Raw genomic sequence first — 26,073 nt, 5'->3', positions numbered from 1 at the left:
CGCGCAGGAGTGTATTAAATATATTTAGTTTTAATAACAAATAATGAATTACTGTGCGGGTGATACTCGTAATACATTTTTTCCAAACATTGATATATCATATATGCAACATGAAGACCGTCGAAGGGTCCAGTTCGGCGCGTGTCTTGTAAGGTTATCAATCTACATCTTTTGTAGAGGTGCCTAGAAACTGATCTTCCCGTCCAATTTTGGTCGGATTATCAAGTAGGTTAACTAATTAGGAGCATCTAATCACTTCCATGAGGAGTTATAGTGTACGGAGAAAAGGGTTGTAGTCACTTACTGGGCCGCGCTCAGCCTGTCATTCCGCCAAATCTATTATGTTAATGAGCATAATATATAGCCTGGGGTCCTCAGGTAAGTAGTCACGTGACAGGCTATTAAAAAGCAAATTCGGGTTGTGGTTAATAAAACATAAAAGGCCATTTTTCTGCTGCAAAACAGTTGTAAATTGTAGGTTTATAACCTACCAAGACGCGCGCCGATATGGAACAAATATTTCAAGAGAATCATCCGTAAAAATTCGAATGAAATTAGTTATGTTGCGAGAGCGAAATAATTTAAGACAAATAGAGCCGTATGAATGATGAAGTATCACCCGTTATTAAAACTTCGACGTGCATTACTTGCTCTGCTTCTATTCCGGTAGCATCGTCAATCGAGGATTTGTTGACTAAATTTGTGAACTATCCTCAAATAAAATGTCGAATATTTCAGACCTATCACTTATGTCCAGCTGACGCGGACGACCACGTAAATCAGAGCCACTTCTATTAATATTATACTTCTTTCACGTAAACAGTAAAGACAAATTCAAACGATGGAATCTGTTTTTTAAAAACTGGAACATAAATTTATCTTCGAATTCAGCACATTCAAATAAATATGCATTTTAAACTGGTAAAAACACAGAATTAAATTAAATTGAAATTCACTATTCAAAGTTAAAAGAACTTATTTAAAGTAAAAATCGTAAGAAAGTTCTTGTTACAACGCTGATCGTTAATCACTCTACACTCGGGTAGCTATCACGTGACCAAAAGTAACTTAGAACTTGTTGTGTAAACGCTGACCTAAACTTAAAACCAAAAATGTCACGAAACCATCAAGGAAAATTTTACCAAAATCTTTAAATGGACATGTGGGGACATGTCTCCTTGAATCTAAAAAGCTATCGCCTACAACTGACAACGCAATAACGCATGCTATGTGGAATGTGGATAATCTGTTTCATTGATTCGACATCAGTGTCCAATAAAACGATCAATGTTAATTTCAGCTGCCCCTCCCCGGAGAATAGAGTGATAAAGCAATTCCGCGTCACAACTCACAAAAGTGGTCCCTGAGCTTTAAATAGGGGGCTGGGTAGTGGCGCCGTACACTCGGAGGCTCTTTTTATTGATGATAACTGCAAAACAGTTGTCAGACAAAGTCTCTCTGATGATTTGGAGGGCGTGTTCCTCTAACCGGCCCTCCACAGTCTGCAGAGCACGCTCCACAAAGTAAACAGGCTCCAGGTCACTGTAGAACCCACAATACACGTTGAGACCCTGACTGTTTATACACGCGGAGGTATCAGGCAAGACAAACTCGTGCAGCTCCCAGCTGGTCTTCAACAAGTGGTCACCTTGGGACATGGCTTTTAGCTGGGGGTGTTGTATCAGTAATTCAGGGTGTGTTGTTTGGGCGAGATCTAGAAGATTGGCAAACTCTGTTTCCTCTGTTTTGTAGAGCTTGTGGAGATTTATCATACTTTCTCTCATACTCGACTCTTCATCTTCATCATCGTCCTACGAAGAGTGAGTTATTAAAATTGCCTTATAACATTCCAACGAATTATTAATCACTGATAATTAGTTTTTATTAATCACTAATAATTAGTGCTCAACTAAAAAACGGTAAGAGTCATCGGTGAACAGAGTTACATAAATACGATCTCCATCAATGTGACACTGCTATCATTACTTAACATTTTTATGGTTTACCGTTATTTGAGAAAGTTTGACTTGGCGTTTTGCCGTTTTGAGTTGCTTCTTTATATCCGTGAGATTAGAGAGGTCAGGTTTGTTTTGCAATGTTTGGCGGGCTGACAGTGCCCTCTTCTGATACAGTTCAGAGCTCGTCACAAATAGTTCCAATTCTTCTCTCTTCTTTACGGCTCTTTCTTTCACTACACCTCGTACACTGAACAAATTTTTAAAGGATCAATTTTCATATTACCTGGTAACCTGATAGATCGTTATGGGGGGGGGGGGGGGGGGGGGGGGGTACCAATGGCATAGAATTCATCAAATGGCATAGAAATTTCATGGCATAAATGGAAATTTTGTTTGGCCAATTCTCCATTTATGCCAATTTATGCCATGAATTTAGGTCTTCATATTTGACCTTTAGGATGACTTTAAATTCGCAAATTTTATTAGTACTTGAATAAGAGACATGTTTCATGCTTTATAACGCTTGGAATGATCGTTAAAGTCAAAGATTCGTATGACAAATAAAGAAAATAGAAATGTATTATATCAAACATATACCAAACATTTGACTATTCAAGAAAAGCAAATTGTGAGATGTTCAAAATGTACAGAATACAAACATTGACAACACAACGATTTTGAATGTCATCAAGGAACAACGCATCTGATGTATTTGTCTTCGACGAGTAGCCAAACATTAGGAGATCCATTGATTAGGCTATGCTCCTGGCAGTAGTACTTCATCGGGCATGACTTATAAGAAATAAATCTAACCACTCCTTTTGCAAATTCCTGCTGAGATTTGAAGACTTTAAGAGTTTCTGTACTGCCAGCTTTCAAAACTGTTGAACATCCGCAACGCGTCCCCCTTGAATCTTGAAAGACGAGATTTTGTTGATAAAGTGCTTCTTCCTCCATTGAGCGTGAGTTTCTCAAAAGGCCGGAAGGATAGTGTTCCATATTTATCTGTTGATATCGTTTCTCTATCATCACAATCATCAACTTCAGGTTCTACCTCATAAGCTAAGTCGTCCTCATCCTAGAGGCATCCAGCTTCATCATCTACAGCTTCCAAAGAAAGTACTTGGCCATGGACGCGGACGATTGGCTTCCCACTCTGTTCTTCAGGATCTGCGACTGCGGCGAACACAGGGAAATTGTTTCTTTTCCCTTCTCGAATGCAGTCCCTCGATGCCCTGTCCAGCGTTTTTGCCAACTTGCCTAGGCTTATCATACCACCAGTCCATTTCACTCGTTCTGCTTTCTGGCCTGTAGATTTAACCTTTTTGAGGTGAACTGTAGGATGCAAAACTGTACTTCCACGTGCATGTGCAATTGCAAATGTGTCTTCATGTAATGATAAAGCACAGTACACATTCTTTCTCTCCATTCCATGGGCCATAGTTATCGCATCCATATTTCTTGAGCGACCAGATGAGGCATCATGTAGCCTCCAGGCTCGACAAACCCCGACAAACCCCGACAAACGGTTTGTCGAGGGGTTTTGCCTCGGGCCCACCGGCTACATGAGGCCTTCTTGTATAGTGTTTTTCCACGTAAAGCTTGATGACTCCGTCTCGGCTTTTTGTTGGGAGACTCAAAAAAAAAAAAAAAAAAAAGAAAGCCTCCAGGCTCGACAAACCGGAAACCCCGTCAAACCCTGACAAACCCCGACAAACCCCGACAAACCCTGACAAATCCCGACAAACCCCGACGTGTCAAGATATGTCGTATCATGTCGGGCCCACCGGCTACATGATGCCTCAGATGAAAAAGAAACCCGAATAAATGCAAACAGCTGCTCATTCTGATCACTTCCAACTTTCCAAGGTAATAAATGACGATTTCAGCATTAGGGAATTGCTTCTTCAGCAGAGTTAAATACAAAACAAGACCGTCACAAGTACATATAAGATCAAGGTACGTCTGATTCGTTATGCTGACAGTTGAGTAAGTATTCTCTTTCCAAGTAACGAAAAATGTTTTTGCCCACCATGCCTTGTAAGCACGCTCGTCTGGATCGATTTCCTTATCGAGGAATGCTTCTGCGATGTACTGCACGGCCTTCAAATACATACCTGTTGCTTTGTAGCCATTGGAAGTGAATACTTCATGCAGGCGGGAAACCGAGGTGACAAGACTTGGATCCTGGCTCCCATTGCCTCTCTACACCATGCCCAAACCTATCAGCAAACAACGAATTAGCCTCGGCGGAATGCCATCTAAAGTACAGGACAAGAAGAAGGACAAGAAGAAGCCGGCCTCCCCAGCAAATCCTATGAAATGCCCATGTGCCAAAGCACGACCCAGAGGCCTGGATTCTTTCTTGTACCAATTGCACCCAGGAATGGCACAGCAACTGTTCCAACCTTAAGGGTATCACTAAGAATTTTGTTGGACAGCTTATCGACTGGATGTGCCCTTTTGCTTCAACCCACCGGGAGTTGAAGCCCGCAACAATACACAAACTGACAGTCTAATACTGAGGATATCTAACTTATCAGATGACAATGCTTCCCTTACGAAACAGATAACCTCCCTTGAGGATAAACTTACTTCCCTGATTGCAGACACCGACAGAATCAGTAGCAGCTACAATCTGATTGCTGAGAGAGTGGTGGCCTTATCAGACATCAACACAGGTCTCACGCACTTGAATCTGCAACAAGATAAGACCAATTCAACGCTGAAGGCCTTATCAGAGAAACTCGAGAGCATAACAACCACGGCCACATCACAACCACAACATGTTGCTACGCCTCCTCCTCCTCCTCCTCCTTCTCTTCACGTGTTTGAGCCCCCTGCAGTCCCATCCGGTATGGTCCCGGCAATAATTATCAACGATTTTATTGATGAACACGCTGCGCAGCCGATTGTTGACTTCCTAACAGCCACTGAATTTAATGATGAGAATGGTCACTCAGTGAAATCGTTTGGCCATCCATATTCTTATGTAGGGTCAAAAGCGACCACTAGTCCGCCTATCATTCCTGAAGCCTTGCAACCCCTAGTGGATTCGATCAATAAGATGCAGGCTGAAGAGTTCTACAAGAGCTCTCCCGAGCTGAAGAAGAAAGGAGCAGCACAAGTTATCAACTCCTGCTTGGTCAATCGATACGTTGGTTAGGAGAGCTTTCTGCCAGAACACTCAGATAATGAGATCACAATCCACTCCGAATCGTCAATTTATACGATCACAGTGGGTGAATCTTGTGGGATCTTGTTTGCTGACAGAAGCTCCAAGACTGACAGTCTCAAGTTAGACTGCAGTGACAGATCAATGTACCGAATGACTCGGCGATCTCTGGACTTCTTCTCTCACCGAATAGAGAAGGGCTCTGTCGAGAAAGGAGTGCGATATAGCCTCACTTTCCGATCAGTCAGTTGGAAAAATCGCAACTCAACATGCATAGTCGGTGATTCCAATACTGGCCACCTAGCCTTTGGAACTAGTAAACTTAACTCGTTTGGTGAGCTATTAATGCCGGGTCAACGGTTTTGGGCCGCTACAATGGAGGACATACATTGAACGTAATTATGATCAATAATGCCCATTGCTAGGGATATTTTGAGGAAATTAATGGGTGAAAATAGATGTTGTAGTACAATAAATAGAGATAAAGGTGGACAGTACTAGTGGGGTGCAGACTATTCGTTATTAAATTCTCAGTTCAAAGTTTTAAAATTTCATATTTCGAATGGCATAGAATGGAGACAAATGGCATAAAATTCATCAAATGGCATAGAATTTCATGGCATAAATGGAAATTTTGTTTGGCCAATTCTCCATTATGCCATTTATGCCATTGGTACCCCCCCCCCCATCGTTATAATGGTGGTATTACCTGGCTGATACGGGTGAGAGGTCGTCATAATGGTGATATTACCTGAATGATACGGGTGAGAGGTCGTTATAATGGTGATATTACCTGGCTGATACGGGTGAGGGTCGTTATAATGGTGATATTACCTGGCTGATACGGGTGAGAGGTTGTTGTAATGGTGAATATTACCTGGCTGATACGGGTGAGAGGTTGTTGTAATGGTGAATATTACCTGGCTGATACGGGTGAGAGGTCGTCATAATGGTGATATTACCTGGCTGATACGGGTGAGAGGTCGTTATAATGGTGATATTACCTGGCTGATACGGGTGAGAGGTTGTTGTAATGGTGATATTACCTGGCTGATACGGGTGAGAGGTTGTTGTAATGGTGAATATTACCTGGCTGATACGGGTGAGAGGTCGTTATAATGGTGATATTACCTGGCTGATACGGGTGAGAGGTTGTTGTAATGGTGAATATTACCTGGCTGATACGGGCGAGAGGTCGTTATAATGGTGATATTACCTGGCTGATACGGGCGAGAGGTTGTTGTAATGGTGATATTACCTGGCTGATACGGGTGAGAGGTTGTTGTAATGGTGAATATTACCTGGCTGATACGGGTGAGAGGTCGTTATAATGGTGATATTACCTGGCTGATACGGGTGAGAGGTCGTTGTAGTGATGTTGAGATGTGGTTAACAGCTCCTCTAACAACGAACAAACTGTCTTCAAACTATTTCCTGAACAGAGTGAAGGATAGTTTATATAACACAATACTGCAATACTGTAAGGAGGTATTTATTACCAATCACAATTAACTAACATTTAGCCAGAGATAGTTAAATCTGTGTCTGACATAATCACTACTGGAGAAATTTGGTTGTCGTGTGGTTGAGAAATGGCGGATTTTTCGACTAACCGAGAGAGGTGATGTTTTCTTTATCGTTTTGTTGATCAGTCACCACGACAAAACCATTCTCATCAGCACTATCCTCCCCCACCTCAACTATCTTGCTCTCTCCGAATAACCTACACAGTTACCATGGTTACAGTTGACCGTGGTAACGGTCACTATGGTTACAGTTGACCGTGGCTTGTGCCACCATAGTGGGTTGGTTAGGCCACTGGCAGGAGCACTTCTATCTGGTTACAGTAAAGTTTATACCTGACAGTGTTGTTGCTGAGAAGTCTGCTGCAGCTGACCAGTTGTCCGTTCAACACAGTCAAGTGTTCGCGACAGTTTCCTTGAACTTTAATGACATCGCTTAGGAAGCCGCTACTCATCTCATCAACACCATCCAGCAACGAGTCTGAAATTATATTTAATGTTCATCCGCATTCAGCACTCTACAATGATATAACTCTTTTGCGTTCAGTTATCAGTGAAATAGAAGAAATATAACCGTATACATATTATGAATGAAATATTAGAGATAAACTCAGTAACTACATTTCTTCCAAACCTAGTGATTGTTCAGGTAATCCAGAATCAGCTTGAGGTTGTTCGTAGGCCGCAACTATCTCGTTAATGAGTTGGAACTTGTTCTTCAGCTCTGACTGCTCCGCCAACTCCGTGTAAAGCTCCACAGCCTCACTCACAGCGAGCAGGTTCGCATCCCGCTTCTCAACTGCGCGCTCTAACGAAGCAGAATCAGCGCAGCCCTGGATCGCGGCGCTGCTCTGCGTTAGACTCTCCAGCTCCATTTCCACGGAGGAGCGGAGATCTGCTAGTTCAGAGCTAACTTCCACAGACTGGAGCTGCTCCAACACACTCTTGATTGCTCTGGTGTCAGTACCAGTCACTATGTCAGCTGCAGTACTGTTATATTTATCTATCTTATCTATCAGGGACAATATGTAGATCTGTATTTGCTCCTCTATACTTTCTACCGGGTCCAAACTCTTCTCGCTAACTATCTCTTCCGTCACCACGTCTTCCTTCACTAAGTCTATCTTCACATCCTCTTCCGTCACTACCTCTTCCTTTACGACTTCTACTGCGTCTTCAACAACGTTCTTATCTTTTACAACTTCAGTCAAAGATTGAGATGGACTAGTAGTTTGTGTGGGAGTAGAGTCACCATTAGATTCCGCGTACCTGCATTAAATTGAATTAAAATCGGACTATATTGCGTTTGTATTTGTGTGTAAACCTATAGCAGACAGTAAAGCCTATATACTGTACTAAGTGTACCTCGTGTGAAATGTTGCTTAGGGTTCTTATGGTGGCAATAAAGATGTTCAGATGAATTCAGCTACCCCTCATGCCGTATAGTAGCAATAATTTAGGGTATACTATCTTCTTATATTATCTTGTAAGGTTTAATTGTATTTGTTTTCCGGCTGAGAGTGAAAATAGCAGGTACCTGATGTCATGGAAGGGTGATCTAGCAGGAGTATCTGGAGGCTGATCTCCGCAAAGCTTGGCCATTTCCAGGTCCTTGTCTCTGCAGAGGGTGGAGAGCATCTTGATGCGCTGGTGGAGCGCCTGGGTGTAGTAGCTAGGCTGGGTTCTGCGCACTGTCGCGCTCTCCTCGCTCTTCTTTGCGAACCCCAGCTCCACCATCAGCTCATTGTAGGTAGTACAGGAGGGCTGGTTTGTTAGTTGAGGTCTGTTTACGTAGATGTCCGTGTAGAGATCAGGCAGTGGGGTCTGACTGACAAACCCTGAAACACTATACGTGACACATGTTTTCAAAGCTTTCCGGAAATTGATGGCCATTAAAGAACAAAAATCTAGACTACGTTGGGGGGGGGGGGGGGTGGGCGGGGGTGATGTGGTCAGTTCAGTTAGTTTGTAAAACTACATACCTGTAAGAATGGACTCAGTGTCGAAACTGCCAACTGCCTCCGTAAGTTTGTCTGGTAGTGCTTCCAGTTTAGGGAATCTGAACGGATACGCGAAGAACGGGACCTCCAACAGTTTAGGGCTCTTTAGAGCAACCTGCAACAACAACAATTATCAGAGCTTATTTAAGTAGCAGGACCAGATATTCAGAAAAATTTTAGTAGTGACTAGTGAAACTTGTGACCATTGCATGAGCATACTGCATAGTAATACTATGAAACTTACCAAATCGGCGATGTTTTTCTTCTCCTTGTTCCCGTAGTCGACAAACAGAACGTCAGTATTCCCCTGTTCATCAGGAATCTGACATGTGATACATCTGTACCACCTTTCACACCACATGGTCCCGTACAGTCCCCCTTTGGTGATGTGAGCTACTGGTGGCAGTCCCGGACACATCTGAAGTTGGGCACTGTTACCATGCAACATATATTGCATCTTCCCCATCTTGTAGATCTGTCTCTAGTTGTCTGGTACTTGCATCTTGTAGATATGTCTCTAGTTGTCTGGTACTTACATCTTGTAGATCTGTCTCTAGTTGTCTGGTACTTACATCTTGTAGATATGTCTCTAGTTGTCTGGTACTTACATCTTGTAGATCTGTCTCTAGTTGTCTGGTACTTGCATCTTGTAGATATGTCTCTAGTTGTCTGGTACTTACATCTTGTATATCTGTCTCTTGTTGTCCGGTACTTACATCTTGGAGATCTGTCTCTAGTTGTCCGGTACTTACATCTTGTAGATCTGTCTCTAGTTGTCTGGTACTTACATCTTGTAGATATGTCTCTTGTTGTCCGGTACTTACATCTTGTAGATATGTCTCTAGTTGTCTGTTACTTACATCTTGTATTATATCTGTCTCTAGTTGTCTGGTACTTACATCTTGTAGATATGTCTCTAGTTGTCTGGTACTTACATCTTGTAGATCTGTCTCTAGTTGTCTGGTACTTACATCTTGTAGATATGTCTCTAGTTGTCTGGTACTTACATCTTGTAGATCTGTCTCTAGTTGTCTGGTACTTGCATCTTGTAGATATGTCTCTAGTTGTCTGGTACTTACATCTTGTATATCTGTCTCTTGTTGTCCGGTACTTACATCTTGGAGATCTGTCTCTAGTTGTCCGGTACTTACATCTTGTAGATCTGTCTCTAGTTGTCTGGTACTTACATCTTGTAGATATGTCTCTTGTTGTCCGGTACTTACATCTTGTAGATATGTCTCTAGTTGTCTGTTACTTACATCTTGTATTATATCTGTCTCTAGTTGTCTGGTACTTACATCTTGTAGATATGTCTCTAGTTGTCTGGTACTTACATCTTGTAGATCTGTCTCTAGTTGTCTGGTACTTACATCTTGTAGATATGTCTCTAGTTGTCTGGTACTTACACCTTGTAGATCTGTCTCTAGTTGTCTGGTACTTGCATCTTGTAGATATGTCTCTAGTTGTCTGGTACTTACATCTTGTATATCTGTCTCTTGTTGTCCGGTACTTACATCTTGGAGATCTGTCTCTAGTTGTCCGGTACTTACATCTTGTAGATCTGTCTCTAGTTGTCTGGTACTTACATCTTGTAGATATGTCTCTTGTTGTCCGGTACTTACATCTTGTAGATATGTCTCTAGTTGTCTGTTACTTACATCTTGTATTATATCTGTCTCTAGTTGTCTGGTACTTACATCTTGTAGATATGTCTCTAGTTGTCTGGTACTTACATCTTGTAGATCTGTCTCTAGTTGTCTGGTACTTACATCTTGTAGATATGTCTCTAGTTGTCTGGTACTTACATCTTGTAGATCTGTCTCTAGTTGTCTGGTACTTGCATCTTGTAGATATGTCTCTAGTTGTCTGGTACTTACATCTTGTATATCTGTCTCTTGTTGTCCGGTACTTACATCTTGGAGATCTGTCTCTAGTTGTCCGGTACTTACATCTTGTAGATCTGTCTCTAGTTGTCTGGTACTTACATCTTGTAGATATGTCTCTTGTTGTCCGGTACTTACATCTTGTAGATATGTCTCTAGTTGTCTGTTACTTACATCTTGTATTATATCTGTCTCTAGTTGTCTGGTACTTACATCTTGTAGATATGTCTCTAGTTGTCTGGTACTTACATCTTGTAGATCTGTCTCTAGTTGTCTGGTACTTACATCTTGTAGATATGTCTCTAGTTGTCTGGTACTTACACCTTGTAGATATGTCTCTAGTTGTCCGGTACTTACATCTTGTAGATCTGTCTCTGGTTGTGTGGTACTTACATCTTGTAGATCTGTCTCTAGTTGTGTGGTACTTACATCTTGTAGATATGTCTCTAGTTGTCCGGTACTTACATCTTGTAGATATGTCTCTAGTTGTCCGGTACTTACATCTTGTAGATATGTCTCTAGTTGTCTGGTACTTACATCTTGTAGATATGTCTCTAGTTGTCCGGTACTTGCATCTTGTAGATTTGTCTCTAGTTGTCTGGTACTTACATCTTGTAGATATGTCTCTAGTTGTCCGGTACTTACATCTTGTAGATATGTCTCTAGTTGTCTGGTACTTACATCTTGTAGATATGTCTCTAGTTGTCCGGTACTTACATCTTGCAGATCTGTCTCTAGTTGTCTGGTACTTACATCTTGTAGATATGTCTCTAGTTGTCCGGTACTTGCATCTTGTAGATTTGTCTCTAGTTGTCTGGTACTTACATCTTGTAGATATGTCTCTAGTTGTCCGGTACTTACATCTTGTAGATATGTCTCTAGTTGTCCGGTACTTACATCTTGTAGATATGTCTCTAGTTGTCTGGTACTTACATCTTGTAGATATGTCTCTAGTTGTCCGGTACTTGCATCTTGTAGATTTGTCTTTAGTTGTCTGGTACTTACATCTTGTAGATATGTCTCTAGTTGTCCGGTACTTACATCTTGTAGATATGTCTCTAGTTGTCTGGTACTTACATCTTGTAGATATGTCTCTAGTTGTCCGGTACTTGCATCTTGTAGATCTGTCTCTAGTTGTCTGGTACTTACATCTTGTAGATATGTCTCTAGTTGTCCGGTACTTGCATCTTGTATATCTGTCTCTTGTTGTCTGGTACTTACATCTTGTAGATTTGTCTCTAGTTGTCTGGTACTTACATCTTGTAGATATGTCTCTAGTTGTCCGGTACTTACATCTTGTAGATCTGTCTCTAGTTGTCCGGTACTTGCATCTTGTAGATCTGTCTCTTGTTGTCCGGTACTTACATCTTGTAGATCTGTCTCTAGTTGTCGGTTACTTACATCTTGTATATCTGTCTCTTGTTGTCCGGTACTTACATCTTGGAGATCTGTCTCTAGTTGTCTGGTACTTACATCTTGGAGATCTGTCTCTAGTTGTCCGGTACTTACATCTTGTAGATCTGTCTCTAGTTGTCTGGTACTTACATCTTGTAGATATGTCTCTTGTTGTCCGGTACTTACATCTTGTAGATATGTCTCTAGTTGTCTGTTACTTACATCTTGTATTATATCTGTCTCTTGTTGTCTGGTACTTACATCTTGTATATATCTGTCTCTAGTTGTCCGGTACTTACATCTTGTAGATCTGTCTCTGGTTGTCTGTTACTTACATCTTGTAGATATGTCTCTAGTTGTCTGGTACTTACATCTTGCAGATCTGTCTCTAGTTGTCCGGTACTTGCATCTTGTAGAGTTGTAGATCTGTCTCTAGTTGTCTGTTACTTACATCTTGGAGATCTGTCTCTAGTTGTCTGTTACTTACATCTTGTAGATCTGTCTCCAGCTGTCTTGTAGTGTCCAGTAGATCCGGAGTAAGAACCTGGCCCCAGAAAGTGCAGGCTGTTTCCACATATGTAATCATTATCTTCAAAGGCTGGACCTCGTGGAACCTGAAACATGTAAAAGAAGTATTATTCCTTTTATTATTAGTAATATTATTATTTGCCCACAAATAGATTCAGCTATAGTTACCTAGTTAAAACATTCCATAAAATTAGGATTCTGAAGACCTCTGACTATCAAGTAAATCCTTAATTCTGCTGTCAAATTCGTCTAGTAAAGTGATTAATAATGAGCCTACCTGCGTTGGTTGTAATATTTGTTAGGACTATTCTGGTTGCCATGACTATTCTGGTTACTATGGTAACTATTCTGGTTGTTATTGTAACTGTTCTGGTTGTTGTATGGTCGGATGTTATTCTGTGTACTATTCTGATGATGTGTAGTTCTGGGAGTGCCTCTTGTTTGGTAATTGTTATTGTAGGAAGGATTATTGTAGGAAGAATTATTGTAGGAAGGATTATTGTTATTGTAGTGGGGAGTAGAGTTTTGATAGTTCTGGAAGCGGGGGGTGTTCCTGTAATGGGTATTGTTGTTGTTGTTGTTGTTGTAATCTTGACGATTAGGAGACGGATTCTGAGGGTGATTCTGAGAGTTGTGGAATGTTTCTTTTCCCATGCTCTCCTGCAGTTTCTGATCGATTGACTTGGTGACGATGTCTTTAAGCTCCTCTACAGTGAGGCTACTTATAGCTGTAGCCATTGTTATGAGTATAGTATCCGGACAGTGAAGTTAACAAGCAGTGTATCTAGGAATAAGTAATCTTCTTAAGCACAGTTACTGGTGCTGTGACATGTCACGTGACTAGCACTACCTTCCTGAGGTGGGTTTAGGTTTATGATATGAAAGAAGTTTTATAATAAGTCCAATCCTAGCTATGTGCATGTTTGTTATATCAAGGTTGTCTGATGTAAGTTTTCAAGAAATCGGTCAGAAATATAAATAAACTTTTGACTTTATCAAGAAATTGAATTGAATATAAATTGCAACAAGTAAAAATTAAATAAACTTTAATACACATTAAACAGAAAGTGAAACTAAAAATAAATGAGACATATTGTCAGATCAAGCTTTTTCAATAATCGCCATACAGAAACAGTTGACCTGGAAAAATTGTCAGGTCTCATATAAAGATTGGCGATTAATCAGCTTACCCTTTTTTAAATAATTTAATTTAAAATATAGAAAGTCGACCTGGAAACATCGTTCTGTCTTTTAAAAAGATTGGCGATAGATCAGATTACCCTTAATGAGAAATACTTTAATTTACCCCAAAATATAATGAATCATTTAAATTACTCAATGTTACTGAGTTCTGTGAAATGGGGCAAATAGTCAGCAAGCACTAAACCCAAGCGTTCTGGTTGGGACAGGAGGATAGTATAAGTGTTCTGGTCAAGATAGAAGTTAGCACATGTACTCTTGTTCTCCCTCCTCGTTTTGAAAAGTTTCTGCAGGATGGACCGTGTGGAGTCCGTTCTGAATCATAGTATCTAGAGTGATGGGGGGAGTCCAGAGTACTACTTGGAGTCTGTGTTCTCGTAACTGGTTCTTTATAAATGCATCCTCTAATGATCTCCCATTCTGCACACCCACCCTCAAATTCACACTCTTAAAAGTTTCGGGCAGTTCATCAGCCTCACTGACTGTAGCCTCAACATCCCCAGTTGCTGCATCTTTATCAGATCCCATAATTTCTTCATCTTCCTGACTGTCTGATATAATTTGGTTATCTTTCTTGCTGTCAGATATCCACAGGTTATTGAACAGATTGTCTGCCATCTCGGTGTCTATCCGGCGTCTTTTAGCCGATCCTTCCTCTTCTTCTACAATGGGACTCAGCCGCCATCGCTTGTTGCCCGTAGCCGCACCCGGAACCCCACCATGACCAGCACGTGGGCCCCTAACATGACCGGAACCCCCAGTTTCTGAGCCTCTAGCCTTACCACCACTGGGGCCCCTAGCAGGAACAGCACTGGGGCCCCTAGCAGGAACAGATCTCTTGTTGTGGCTAGGAGCTTTCTCGTACAACTCAGAGGTTTGCTGAAGATGGAGACGTTTTAACAGAGCCATGATATACTGCTCCTCATCACCAAGCTTCCTTTTCCTATCACAGTTCATCAGATCACGTGACACTGATAGAACACGTCCTCATCTCCACCTCTCTTCAACTTGTATCCATCAGATCAGTCATTCTAACCTGGCTAGGTAGGTGTTAGGATATTAAAATGATGAGGACGTGATTCATGTATCATGTGTTCTGATATCTCATAATATTCGATCACTGCTAGCACAACACAAAGCCTCCAACTATCAACTATGTACAGGGGGGGGGGGGGGGGCAAAAGTCACTACCCATACGTTGGGTCTTATACCACCGCCGTGTTTTATATTTGAGAGTTGTTGCTTTGCAGATGGCATACTGTACATACTTGTTCAAAGATTAAGTCACTAAAATTTGAAAATTCGATTTTTGGGGGCTACACCCAATCAACATTGAATTGCTTAAACAGGTGTTGGTGAATATGTTAGAGACTCCATTGTAACATATTGCAATAGGTCATTTAATCCGAAATATAATCTGAAAATATGGTGCGAAACGGATTTAAAATGACGAAGTTATCAAGCAATTTGTTTATCTCGTTAGCAAAATTGATTGGGTACTCATTGATTACCCAATTATGACACCGTAATTGGGCTCTCTGCACGATTCCCGTAATGCGGATCTAGCCTCAACCCAATCACCTGACCACACGTAATGAACCACTCGTTATGCTTCATATCTCGGTCATCTGAGAAGCTAGAACTCTCATTTTTTTCAGGACAAACACCATTTAATAAAATTTGGCTCGATCCGACTATCCAAACTATTTAATAAATGCGAAAATGAACCTTCATTTGAAGAAAATGAACACGAATATTTTTCGATTTGACAAATTCCTCGAACCAGTGGTGGTAGTAAGTCAAACCAGAAAGAATTATTTCAATTGGGCACTCAGTGATTGAGCTATTAAGGCCGACCTATGGGTACTGACTTGGCCCCCCCTCCCCCCTTCGTATATTATGAGGAATAATGATGAGCTAGCTGGAGTGAAACGAACGGTTATTTGGTTAGTTTCTAAATTTAAAGTTTCAAAACTGGGAAAATAAAACTTTAAGTTGGGAAATTGCCGTTCGTTTCAATTACTCTCAGCCATATCATGTGACATCGCATCGGTAGATAAATCGGTCGTAAGGGTTAGAAGTTGAAATTTACCAAGTATTTCTCTTTTCTACCTCCTCAAATATTTCCTTTCTCACCATATTATATATATTTGCCCCTAATTAGTGAAGCGAAAAAATAGGACAAATTAAAGTGTTAAAAATATAAAACCAGCCGACAATTCGAAAAAGAAATAAATTAAATCAAACAAAATAAAATGTCATGGTAACAATTAACAGTGCAAGTGTAGCGTGTATATATTTGTATACTCATTAAGAGCCGGAAAGGCACATTAACCTTCACTATTTGTATCCAAAATGTACATATTTTACGCGCTACGCATAACTTACATATAATTATGTTAACAAATGATTTTCATGATCGTTGTTACTTATATTAGATACAAATACGTCATATATTGTGCGACAATCATTCCGCCTGATCTCTTTATAATCTGAAAGGACCTTGTTCTAATGAGGAGTGCCAGTTACCACATTCAACCTTTCGAATGTTAAAACTTTATAATATTATATATTACTTTTTATTATATATTACAGTAGATAAGCTACTTAGATTCCGAATATAATCATAAAATTGCAGTGTGAATAATACAAAAATAAATATGACGTTGAATATCATATAAAACGTTGAATATCATATAATATATCATTAACCTGAATCATTGCCCAATATACTCCTTTAACAAACACAGTCAAACAACTATTTACCGGTATTATTTCCTTACGCAATGCGTCCATTTACAGTAAAGTTCGGTTTATTGTCCATTTTTTGCATTCTATGAAGAACCGGTAAATTGAGGTTTGACGGTGCTCCAGCAATAACAAAGGTAGTTTAAAATGTTGTGCCATAATCATACAGTTAATCATAAAATTATATGTTGCTCACTGTAAAATGTAAATTCCTAAATTTCATGAAAATAACATGGGTGATAATGATGAACAATGCAACTCGAAACCTTAATAAATCTGCAAGTGGTGATAATATGTACAATATACAAATGGGGTGCGGAGCTAGTGGCCCTGGCCGGGCTGCATCATCAGGTTCATGGGTTGTCTGCGAGTAGAATGAGTAGCCCTGGGCCGGTGGGAGGGGACCCTGAGTCTCTGGTGAGGTGGGTGACGGGGCCGATGTGGCAGGAGGGGGCGCAGCGGGGGGTAACGTGGCTGAGAGAAGCGTGGAGGGAGGCGGGGAGGTCCCGGAGGGGGGTACCGCTGTCTCATTGGGGGAGGCGGGAGGAAGTGGGGGCGGGGCGAGTAACTGTAATCCTCTTCAAAATACTGCTCCTGATTATTGTTACTTTTGTCCACTGGTAGTGGTTGGTGCTGCTTCTCAGGAGAAGGGTACTGCTCCTCCTCAACCCACTCTCCTTCTTCTTCTTCTTCCTCCTGATCCTCCACACTCCCTCCCTTCTCCTTGCCCTCCTTGGCAGCATTAACCCTAGCTCTATTACAGCCCCTACAATGAGTACACTTAGCAAGTACTGATATCTCACAATACACACAAGTCCAGGTTTCCTTAACAGCAGGGCGCTCCTCAGCACCTGACGCTGACCAAGAAACTTCTTTCTTCGCCAGTACTTTCATACATCTCACACAGTTAGATTTGTGGGGGTGATTCTTGGTCTGACAGTGATTACAGGTGAGGAACTTGTTGGCCACCACGGCAGACTCTGCCTTGTTATGCCCGCAGCCCATGCAGATGGCGGTGTTCTCATCGACAAGGTGGCAGTTCTGACATTCCCAAGTGTCGTGCTCCAGTTTGATTCCCATTTGCTTGGCACACGTGTAGCAGTACTGACCATCGCACTCCAACCCGCACTCAGCGCACTTCTTCAACATAACACTCTCCCCAGTGGAGGGCGCGGGCTGGTCAGTCAACTTAGTGTTACAGTCTCTGCACACGTGATGTGAGCCCTCGTGAGGTCTACCGCACTTAGAGCACCCTCGTAGAGAACTCTTCTTAGTTACAGGTAGGGGACTCTGTGGAGGCGGACTAGTTAGACACTTATCATTTCTAGGGACATTAGTTAAAGCTGATATTCCATGTTTCTTGTACTTGATGTACAATTTCGCAATACATTTGCGGGGAGTATCGCAATCTTTACAGAAGTTCCGAAGTGCGATATTCTTATAGTCACAACTCTGACATTTCCAATCCTTGGGAGTAATAAACAAGTTTTTGGGAATATTGTTAGATATAACATTGTTCGATGTAAGAGAGACATGGTTAGAGCTAGCGGATGTAGAGCAGTGAGGAAGAGGAGTAGAGAGAGGAGCAGAGCCACTGGAGCTGGAAGTTTTCAACATCCTCCGTTTCTGAGGAGCCGGTTTAGGGGGAGGAGCCGGTAAAGCAGAGCCACACAACAAGCACTCCTTGGAGGAGGGCTGGTTACAAAACTTACATGTTGGGCAGGTCACCGGAACTGAAGCAGGGGACCGCTTTCTTAGCTTCTTGTGACAACTGTAACATTGCACTCGCTTCGCAAAGTTTGTGGTCTGACATTTGGAACACTGCCAGTTCCCAGGGCATGGCTGAATGCCAGGGTTTTTGACGGAGCCGCACTGGAAGCAGTGAGGGCCGTGTGAGGCTTTGTAAGAACAAACAGAACATAACCAGTAGTCGACATCAGGCTCACTTGGAGTAGTGGGGGTGCTAACTGACGCCTCGCGCACCCCATCACTGATTGAGGCCTTGGGTACCTCATCGCTGACTGAGGGCCGTCGCACCATATCACTGACTGAAGATTCACGTACCTCATCATTGACAGACGTCTCTGGCGTCACGTTGTTTGGTGTTCTAACTGAAGCCTCCCGCACAGCATTACAAGTCCTGCAGTCCTCCTCTCTGACTCCATTACTTGTCCTACAAAACCTACAGACCCAGTCCTCCACAGAACTCTTACTAGGTCTAACCGTACTACAAAGATAACACTCCCTCGTCTTGTTATTGTTGATAGAATTGCAGAACTTACAGGACCACGTCTTCTTGCTGGATATCCCGTTAGAGTGATCAGGAGGATCAGGCGGAGTCTGGGGTACAGGGCCTGGCGGAGTGCGGGGTCCCGGTTTGAACGCCAGACAACTGTAACAATTCACACGCTCTGGAATGTTCTTCTCTCCACACTCGCCGCATATCCAGCGGTCTGACATGACCTGCACGAAGAAAGCTTATTAGAGGTCTTAATTTAAATAGTTTAACCTTATGTATGACATTTGCCTTCATCGGTTAATTGGTTGGAAATTCGGTGGAAAAGACGACTAAAAATCTCCGGGGGGAATGCAACGTCAATTAATGTCAATTAATGTCAATTAATGTCAATTAATGTCAATTAATGTCAATGTCAGTTTTGCAAAATTTTGGAATACTGACATTAATTGACACGATATTTTTCGACCAGAGATTATGTAGTTCTACCATATTTTTAGCACTTTAGAACGTTTATATCAATAAAACTAAAATAATACGGTTTCCCGAAATTTAATTTTCTTAAATGGGCGTGGCCATCCAAGGGCGTGGTTCTCAACATCATCAGAACTTAAAACCCACATTAAACGAAATGCCTTCATGACATTTATATTTGAATAACGAATCTTAAACAGCTAACATTACTCCTTCATACTAAAAAAGCCGATTCTAGATATTTTACCTGTATAAGAAACCAATAAAATATGGGCGTGGCCGGTGGGGACCGAAGATGGAAGAGTTGGAAGCTGAAATTTTTTTTGGTGGTCTTTGAACCTAAGGATCAACAGATAAGAACATACTCATAATTATTCAAGGACATTTTGTTTTTTTGAACCGGTCTAACTTACATAGACGTGAATATCTTGAATATTTATCGAATAATGATAATCTCAAATTTCAAGACATATTAATGTCAATTAATGTCAATTAATGTCAATTAATGTCAATTAATGTCAATTAATGTCAATGTCAGTTTGGGGTTTTTATGGAATACTGACATTAATTGACGTTGCATCACCCCCAAATCTCCTGGTAAAACAATTGATTAAAAAGTCAACCTACACCAATGACGTTTCGTTGACCTAACTTCAACCAACCTTGGAATTTACTAATAAGGACACATGAACCTGACATTACGGCACTAATTCTGAGGGAAATATTCGTAAATTTATTTATTATTAATGAATTCCCGGTATTAAAACAAAGAGGTAGAATCACTGAAAGGATACGAAATAAATATCATACACTTCAATATTCATGCTCAAGGTTATCAATGAAAATAAACTTCGTTTTGCTAACAACCAGTTCTAAAAATAGCGCATAAGTCAACGGCATATTTATGCAACTGTATTCTGTAATTATGAAAAAGTAAACGTATGAATTAATGTCCAAAATATTAAACCACTAGCTGAGCTCAGTCCCCTGCTCCCTCGACTAGATTTGTAACCTCTGTCTCAGAACCAACTTTTACGTTATCTGACTTCTCGTTTCTCTCTTCACACTCTCCTCTGCTCTTATTGCACGAAAAACAAGACTTTCTCTTTGCAAAGTTGTTTATTTTACAGAGCTTGCAATTCCAATCGTTAGCCTTGTCTTCGTCCACCCATTTGCGTTTCTGCTCCAAGGGGGCTGGAGGGTGGTGGTTCCAGGAGGAGCCCGTGTTAAGACGGAGGTTGTGTCCGGAGAGGTTGTGCTGTTGAGGTCTGGAGACAGGTGGAGCTGGATAGCTGACCACCGGCCTGTCAAACTCCCTCAAATCTGCCTCTCTGTTCTCCACTTCTGAGCGGGGCTTTCCACATCTGAAGCAGTTTGTCTTCTTGGCAAAGCAGTTAATTTTACATTTCCCGCACACCCAGTCGTTAGATAAGTCCTCCTGACGAGGAGTGGGACCGTGTCTCGGAGGCATGACACTTTGTCTTTGCGGATAAAAGTCCTGTTTTGGAGGGGTGAGACTGTATCTTTGGGGGATGGGACCGTATCTCGGGGCTTTTACTGGAGCTCTAATAAATGGGTCAGGACCCCTCTTCAGGGAGGGAGTCTCTTCGCAAGCGTAGTCCACCGTCTTATCTTCCACTTCTGCTCGAGGCTTCTTGCATCTGTTGCACTCTTGTCGTTTGGCGAAGTTCCTGTTGCTGCAGCCAGAGCAGGACCAGTCTTTAGTTTTGTCCTCAGGCCTCTCAAGTGGAATACTGGAGGATGAACCGTGACGCGGCTGGTCTCTTATGTGAGAGATACTCAGTGAGGGTTCTATCCAGGGCGGAACCTCTCTTCTCATCTCTACCTCATCCCTCTCCTTCTTACAGACGTTACAATTCGTCCTCTTAGCAAAGTTCCGGTTATTGCAGTTGGAGCACAGCCAGTCCAGAGTTTGGTCCTCAACAGCTCCTCCCTGGTGGTACTGAACTCTACTCACATCCCTGTGAGGGGAGAGAAAGGGAGGAGGGAGGCTGTGCCTGCGATTCTCCGCGGCTCTGTTCCTGACCTCTACTCTCTCTCTGTGTCCCGAACACTCGAAACAGAGGATTCTCTTGGGGGTGTTCTCCGTATTGCACATCCCACACATCCACGGGAGTTCACCTTGCTCCTGGTAGGGGGGTTCTACGGGCGCCTGGTAAGGGGTATCAAGGATTCCAGCCTGAAAGGAGGGTTGAGCTGGCACTGAGTGCGGGTCCTGGTAACCTCCTGCCTCGTCAACCTCCTGATAAACACTACCATGGTTACTATAGTTGCCATGGTTACTAACATTATAGTTACCTTCCTCCTTGTTAAACTCGGGCACGTGACCGGCCCCACACTCCTTACACGTATCTCTTTTAGAGAAGTTCTTATAACCACACATCACACAACTCCAGTCAAGGTCACGCCACTTCTTACAGCTAGTACACATCCTGTGGAGAGGGGAGTTGGGGGAGTGACAGCTACCACACCTCCAAACCTCACCTCCGGGCATTCCTGACATACCTCACCTTACCTGAGATACTCTCGTTAGTAGTGCACTTAATAGTAACCATACCAACCAACATACAGTTACCGGTATTGTACTAATTGTACCCCTTTAAAGGACTCATACTTCATAGTTTCAGATACAAAGTAGGGACTATAACGTTCATACACTGATAAGCAATGATGGAACTGATACTGAGTCATATCTATCTACAGAAATTGTATTTACAATTCAGTTTCTGGTCATTGCAATACCATCTTTATCTCATACAGATTGGGCATATATTTATGCGGGATTTTACTTGTAAGCATCAACAGCTCAGCTCGAAAAGGGTTACAAACTTTGGCCTGAAAAGAAATCAGCTTATCATATCTAGGTTCGTGTGAATTACTGTTAATTAAATGTACCTCAAAGTTTGTCCGCCCATGATAATCAAAGAGGTGCTTAAGTAAGACTAGGATTGCCATAGAAACCCGAAAAGTTAAGCGTGAGACATTTAAAAATGTGTTCGTTATTTCTGTTTTGGACTTGAAGGCACTTACAACGAGCTTGATTTTATCTTAAATATGTGGGTCTCAGCACCGGGGACGCTACCTGATACCCATGTGCCACAGTTTTGAGAGCTCAAAAGTGCAAAATAGAGCTATAAATATAGTTTACAAACCAAAATACAATTCTTAACCTACCAGCAATTACCTTAGTTACCAACCCTACAGATATTTACATAATGTTACCAACTGTGACTATATTTAACAACCTTACCAACAATAAGTTAAGTCTACAAAAAATGATTATATTGACCGACCCACCTGTATTTACTATAATTACCAACCTCACCAACAATCACTGTACTTACAGTATACACTTACACACCCTATTAACGGTAACCAAAATTCCACAACGCGTAAACAATAATCTACAATTCATAAACTTGTAAATAGTCATCAAAATCAAAAATTTAATTCCACGGAAATTATAACTCTAGAATAAAAACATCATTAAAGCTATATCATACATTTGTAAAAAGTTAAATAGTCTGGCCCGGGTATGTGTGATACTAATTACTAATAAACTTCATGAGTAAACTTGCAGCAAATCTAAAATAACTCATGCTGTTGGCACATGGGAGAAAACCTAAAATCCCTTCCAACATAGCGACTAGTTTCCCCAAAAACCAACACAAGGAGGGAACATTCACTTTCGCTGCCCACATCTGAAACATTCAGTCCGACTGGCGAAGTTGTCCTTGCCGCAGCCTCTACAAAACCAGTCCCCCTCCCTGTAATTGGAGGCGTTGCGTGACCCGCCGCCCCCGTTTGATCTAACCCTGTCACATTTAAAACATCTAGTCCGCCGGGCGTAGTTGTCAAAGGAGCACTTAGAACACTGCCAGTCTCCCTCCTTATACGAATAGCTGGGTTGATCCCGGTAGTCCCGGTATATTGGCGACCCTCTCCGCCGAACTGGAGATCTGCTCCTGCGACCACCACCTGATCTGCCCCGGTCACACTTGAAGCAAGTGTCTCTGCGGGCGAAGTTGTGGGCCTGGCAGCTCTCACAGTCCCAGTCCCCGGGTCTGAACTCTTGTTTGAACTCCCGCGCTCCATTGAGGCTGTCCCGCCTGGAGGCCCGAGAACCTTCTGGAAACCAATCACGCTCCTCACTGTTCCGCCGCCTCCTACTCATCCTACCTGTTACATAGTGTTAGTCCTGTACCGTTACTATGGTAACCCACCACCACACCCGCCCACCAGACCATTCCTACCCCACCACTGTTAACATGATAAGCCCACACCATACCAGCTTACCTAGCACAAATCACTGCAAAGCTTACAAATGATTTGTTAAAATTTCCTATTACAAGGTCAATATATTGTCACAAATTTTACTTAGAAAAGTTATCTGTTGTAATTGAGGGACAAGCACTATCTAAAAGAAAACTATAGCCTGGGTTATAAACAATCATATGTATAACTATTAATAATTTGACAGATGCATTATAGAGGATAACTTTTCAAAGTAGTTTCAGCTCATTTCTAACTTTTCAATTCAATTTTCAACTTTGCTTCTAATTTTAACAAATAAGATAAGATATATAAAATTATGTTATAAAATAATTGAATAAGTTATACAAAAGCGAAAGATTCAAATAGGAACTGGGTGAAGGAATTGGAGGAATGACGTACTTTAAAAACATTGTCACAACATCGCCAGTGCAGACATAAAGGTTTGATAAAATTATACGATAAACAGCTATACTGTAATAGAGTATTAGATTGCAGTAAGGTATCAACTATTCAGCTAGCTGCAGTTTACTTAGGCTCCCCGCACTTGTAGCACTGATCCCTTCTCGCAAAGTTATGTTGCTGGCAGCTATTACAACTCCAGTCGCCCTCTCGCCAGTTGTCCTCTCCACCACCGCCGCCGCCGCCTCTACCAGAGCCCCGACCACCACCACCACCACCACGTCCGCCGCCGCCTCGACCACCGCCGCCTCTAGAATGACTGCACTTGAAGCACTCCTCGCGACGAGCGAAGTTGTTGGTACCACACTTGTAACATTCCCAGTCTCCCTCCCTGTACTCGCCGCCACCACCGCCGCTGCCACGGTCTCTGCTCTCGAATCTAGGGGGTGAGCGTGACCTATTTCTCATCCGCCGGTGTCCGTAGTCATCACCATATCCGTCATCATAACCACCTCTATAACCGCCACCGCCGCCTCCACCACCACCACCACCACCGTAACCCCCACGGCGACCGTAACCACCACCCCCACCACCACCGCCATAGCCTCCACCACCGCCACCGCCGTGACCGTACCCATCATCTCCATAACCGCCGTCATCTTCACCTTTGGAGGCCTGACATTTGAAGCACTTATCGCGGCGTGCAAAGTTGTTGGTCTCGCACTGGTAGCAGACCCAATCTCCTGGCCGACTATCGCCGCCTCGACTACCGTACCGGTCACCCATACCTAAAACATTTACAATTTACGCTCATGGATAATTTTATTACTCAAAACTCGCAACTAAATACATAAATAACATAAATATGCAATATTTTATTTCAGGAATACGGAGGATGAGTTTGAAGGGGTTTATAAGCAGCCAATAAAGTTTGGTCTTCGTCCTTCCTCTAAGTTACACCATCACATTTAGGGATCGTTCATAGCTAGGGGAGGGGGTTTAGAAAAATTGTAAGCTTTGTGGGGAGGAGGGGTCTTTATAAAAAAAAGACAAAAGTCTGGTTACGTTTTATGTGAACGATCCCTTGAAAAGTGAGTATCTAAACAATTGATCAATGCAAATGGCAATTGCAGTATCTACGGACGATAATCGATGCAATAAAATCAACCTTTAGAATACAGATAATTATCATTGAAAAATAGAATAAGCATTCGGCGAGATAACATATGATATAATAGTAGGGGGGAAGCCAAGGGGAATTTTGTGCTATTTTGTGGTATTATGCGGGACTCTATTATGGAGGTTTTCCAAAATCCATGAAGGTATTTCCCAAAATACCACAAAATTCCCCTTGGCTTCCCCCCATAGTAGCATGTTTTACATTTAAAACATCTTAAAAAGTTTTAAAACGTGAAAAATTCTGAAAAATTCAGTTTGCATCATAAGATCAGTCATAATTGGTCAAATCCTTTGTAAGTTTCACGGAGTCCAATAAAAGTTCCAAACAAGACATTGTCAGGCATAGGCTGGAGGATTGCTCTATTTAGGAGCGTTGCACTTGTAGCAGGCATCTCGGCTGGCGAAGTTACTGAAGTCACATTCTTTGCAATTCCAATCCCCAGCTCTGCGTTCTGGCCCACCGCCCCGTCGATCACCACGATCACCACCACCCACTCTGCCTCCGCCACCAGAGCCTCCACTTTTAGGCGTCCTGCACTTCATACACTCAAACCTTCGTGCAAAATTACTGAAAAAACACTTAGAACATTCCCAGTTGTCTCCCCGATCGTTGGCATTGTTGTAGCCGCCACCGTAACCACGGGGAGGGGACCTGGAACCACCCCGTCTGCGTGGTGGGGATCTGGACCTGGACCTTCGCCTGCCACCTCCTCCTCCACCACCACCACCACCACCACCGCCTCCACTCTTAGGCACTCTGCACTTAAAACACTCACTTCTGCTAGCATAGTTGTGGAACCCACAGTCATCACAGTCCCAATCTCCTGCTCTTCGCTGAGGCCCGCCGCCCCCCATTCTGTCGTCCCGCCGATCATATCGACCACCATAGTCTCTATCTTCATATCGACCACTCATGGCAACCTAAATAATTGTTTGTTACCATGGCAACCCACTTTAAACTGACAGACTCCACACAGTTCCACTTTAAACTAACAGACTCCACAACCACACAGTTCCAGTTTTCACTTTGACTTACAGATCCCGAAATAGTTCCACTTTAAACTAACAGACCCAACACA

At 42.3% G+C, this 26,073-nt stretch overlaps 4 protein-coding genes across 4 annotated transcripts; all 4 read right to left on the bottom strand.

The window, feature by feature from the left end:
- Positions 1-847: 847 nt before the first annotated feature.
- LOC134816418 (uncharacterized) lies at positions 848-14,700 on the bottom strand. The gene is made up of 11 exons (XM_063825254.1): positions 12,740-14,700; positions 12,422-12,548; positions 8,901-9,074; positions 8,639-8,771; positions 8,194-8,494; positions 7,291-7,925; positions 6,993-7,137; positions 6,747-6,856; positions 6,477-6,567; positions 2,007-2,205; positions 848-1,811 (listed from the first exon to the last, which is right to left on the bottom strand). Exons 1-11 carry the CDS (start codon positions 13,198-13,200, stop codon positions 1,371-1,373), a joined length of 2,817 nt encoding a protein of 938 aa, XP_063681324.1. The 5' UTR covers positions 13,201-14,700; the 3' UTR covers positions 848-1,370.
- A 5,113-nt stretch (positions 14,701-19,813) lies between these two features.
- LOC134816446 (uncharacterized) lies at positions 19,814-21,644 on the bottom strand. Its single transcript, XM_063825284.1, has one exon. The coding sequence runs from the start codon at positions 21,642-21,644 to the stop codon at positions 20,100-20,102; it is 1,545 nt and encodes a 514-aa protein (XP_063681354.1). The 3' UTR covers positions 19,814-20,099.
- Positions 21,645-23,577: 1,933 nt separating this feature from the next.
- On the bottom strand, positions 23,578-25,708 carry LOC134816447 (RNA-binding protein cabeza-like). The gene has a single exon (XM_063825285.1). It carries the CDS (start codon positions 24,599-24,601, stop codon positions 23,942-23,944), a length of 660 nt encoding a protein of 219 aa, XP_063681355.1. The 5' UTR covers positions 24,602-25,708; the 3' UTR covers positions 23,578-23,941.
- LOC134817404 (RNA-binding protein cabeza-like) lies at positions 25,355-25,909 on the bottom strand. The gene has a single exon (XM_063826544.1). It carries the CDS (start codon positions 25,907-25,909, stop codon positions 25,355-25,357), a length of 555 nt encoding a protein of 184 aa, XP_063682614.1.
- Between the last annotated feature and the right edge of the window lie 164 nt (positions 25,910-26,073).

This window comes from Bolinopsis microptera, chromosome 6 (assembly GCF_026151205.1).
Source record: "Bolinopsis microptera isolate Bmic1 chromosome 6, MBARI_Bmic_1.0, whole genome shotgun sequence".
Classification (NCBI taxonomy): Eukaryota; Metazoa; Ctenophora; class Tentaculata; order Lobata; family Bolinopsidae; genus Bolinopsis; species Bolinopsis microptera.
Note: the sequence above shows the minus strand (reverse complement) of the source record. Positions and strands in the feature narration are given on the sequence as shown.

What these genes read in the sequence shown, in the direction of transcription:
- LOC134816418 (XM_063825254.1), bottom strand. Translation starts at nt 13,200, where the DNA reads ATGGCTACAGCTATAAGTAGCCTCACTGTAGAGGAGCTTAAAGACATC. An exon ending in AGAAAAACATCGCCGATTTG is followed by an intron (nt 8,772 to 8,900) that starts GTAAGTTTCATA and finishes TTGTTGTTGCAG; the next exon opens with GTTGCTCTAAAGAGCCCTAA. An exon ending in AGAAAACATCACCTCTCTCG is followed by an intron (nt 6,568 to 6,746) that starts GTTAGTCGAAAA and finishes CACTCTGTTCAG; the next exon opens with GAAATAGTTTGAAGACAGTT.
- LOC134816446 (XM_063825284.1), bottom strand. Translation starts at nt 21,644, where the DNA reads ATGTCAGGAATGCCCGGAGGTGAGGTTTGGAGGTGTGGTAGCTGTCAC.
- LOC134816447 (XM_063825285.1), bottom strand. Translation starts at nt 24,601, where the DNA reads ATGGGTGACCGGTACGGTAGTCGAGGCGGCGATAGTCGGCCAGGAGAT.
- LOC134817404 (XM_063826544.1), bottom strand. Translation starts at nt 25,909, where the DNA reads ATGAGTGGTCGATATGAAGATAGAGACTATGGTGGTCGATATGATCGG.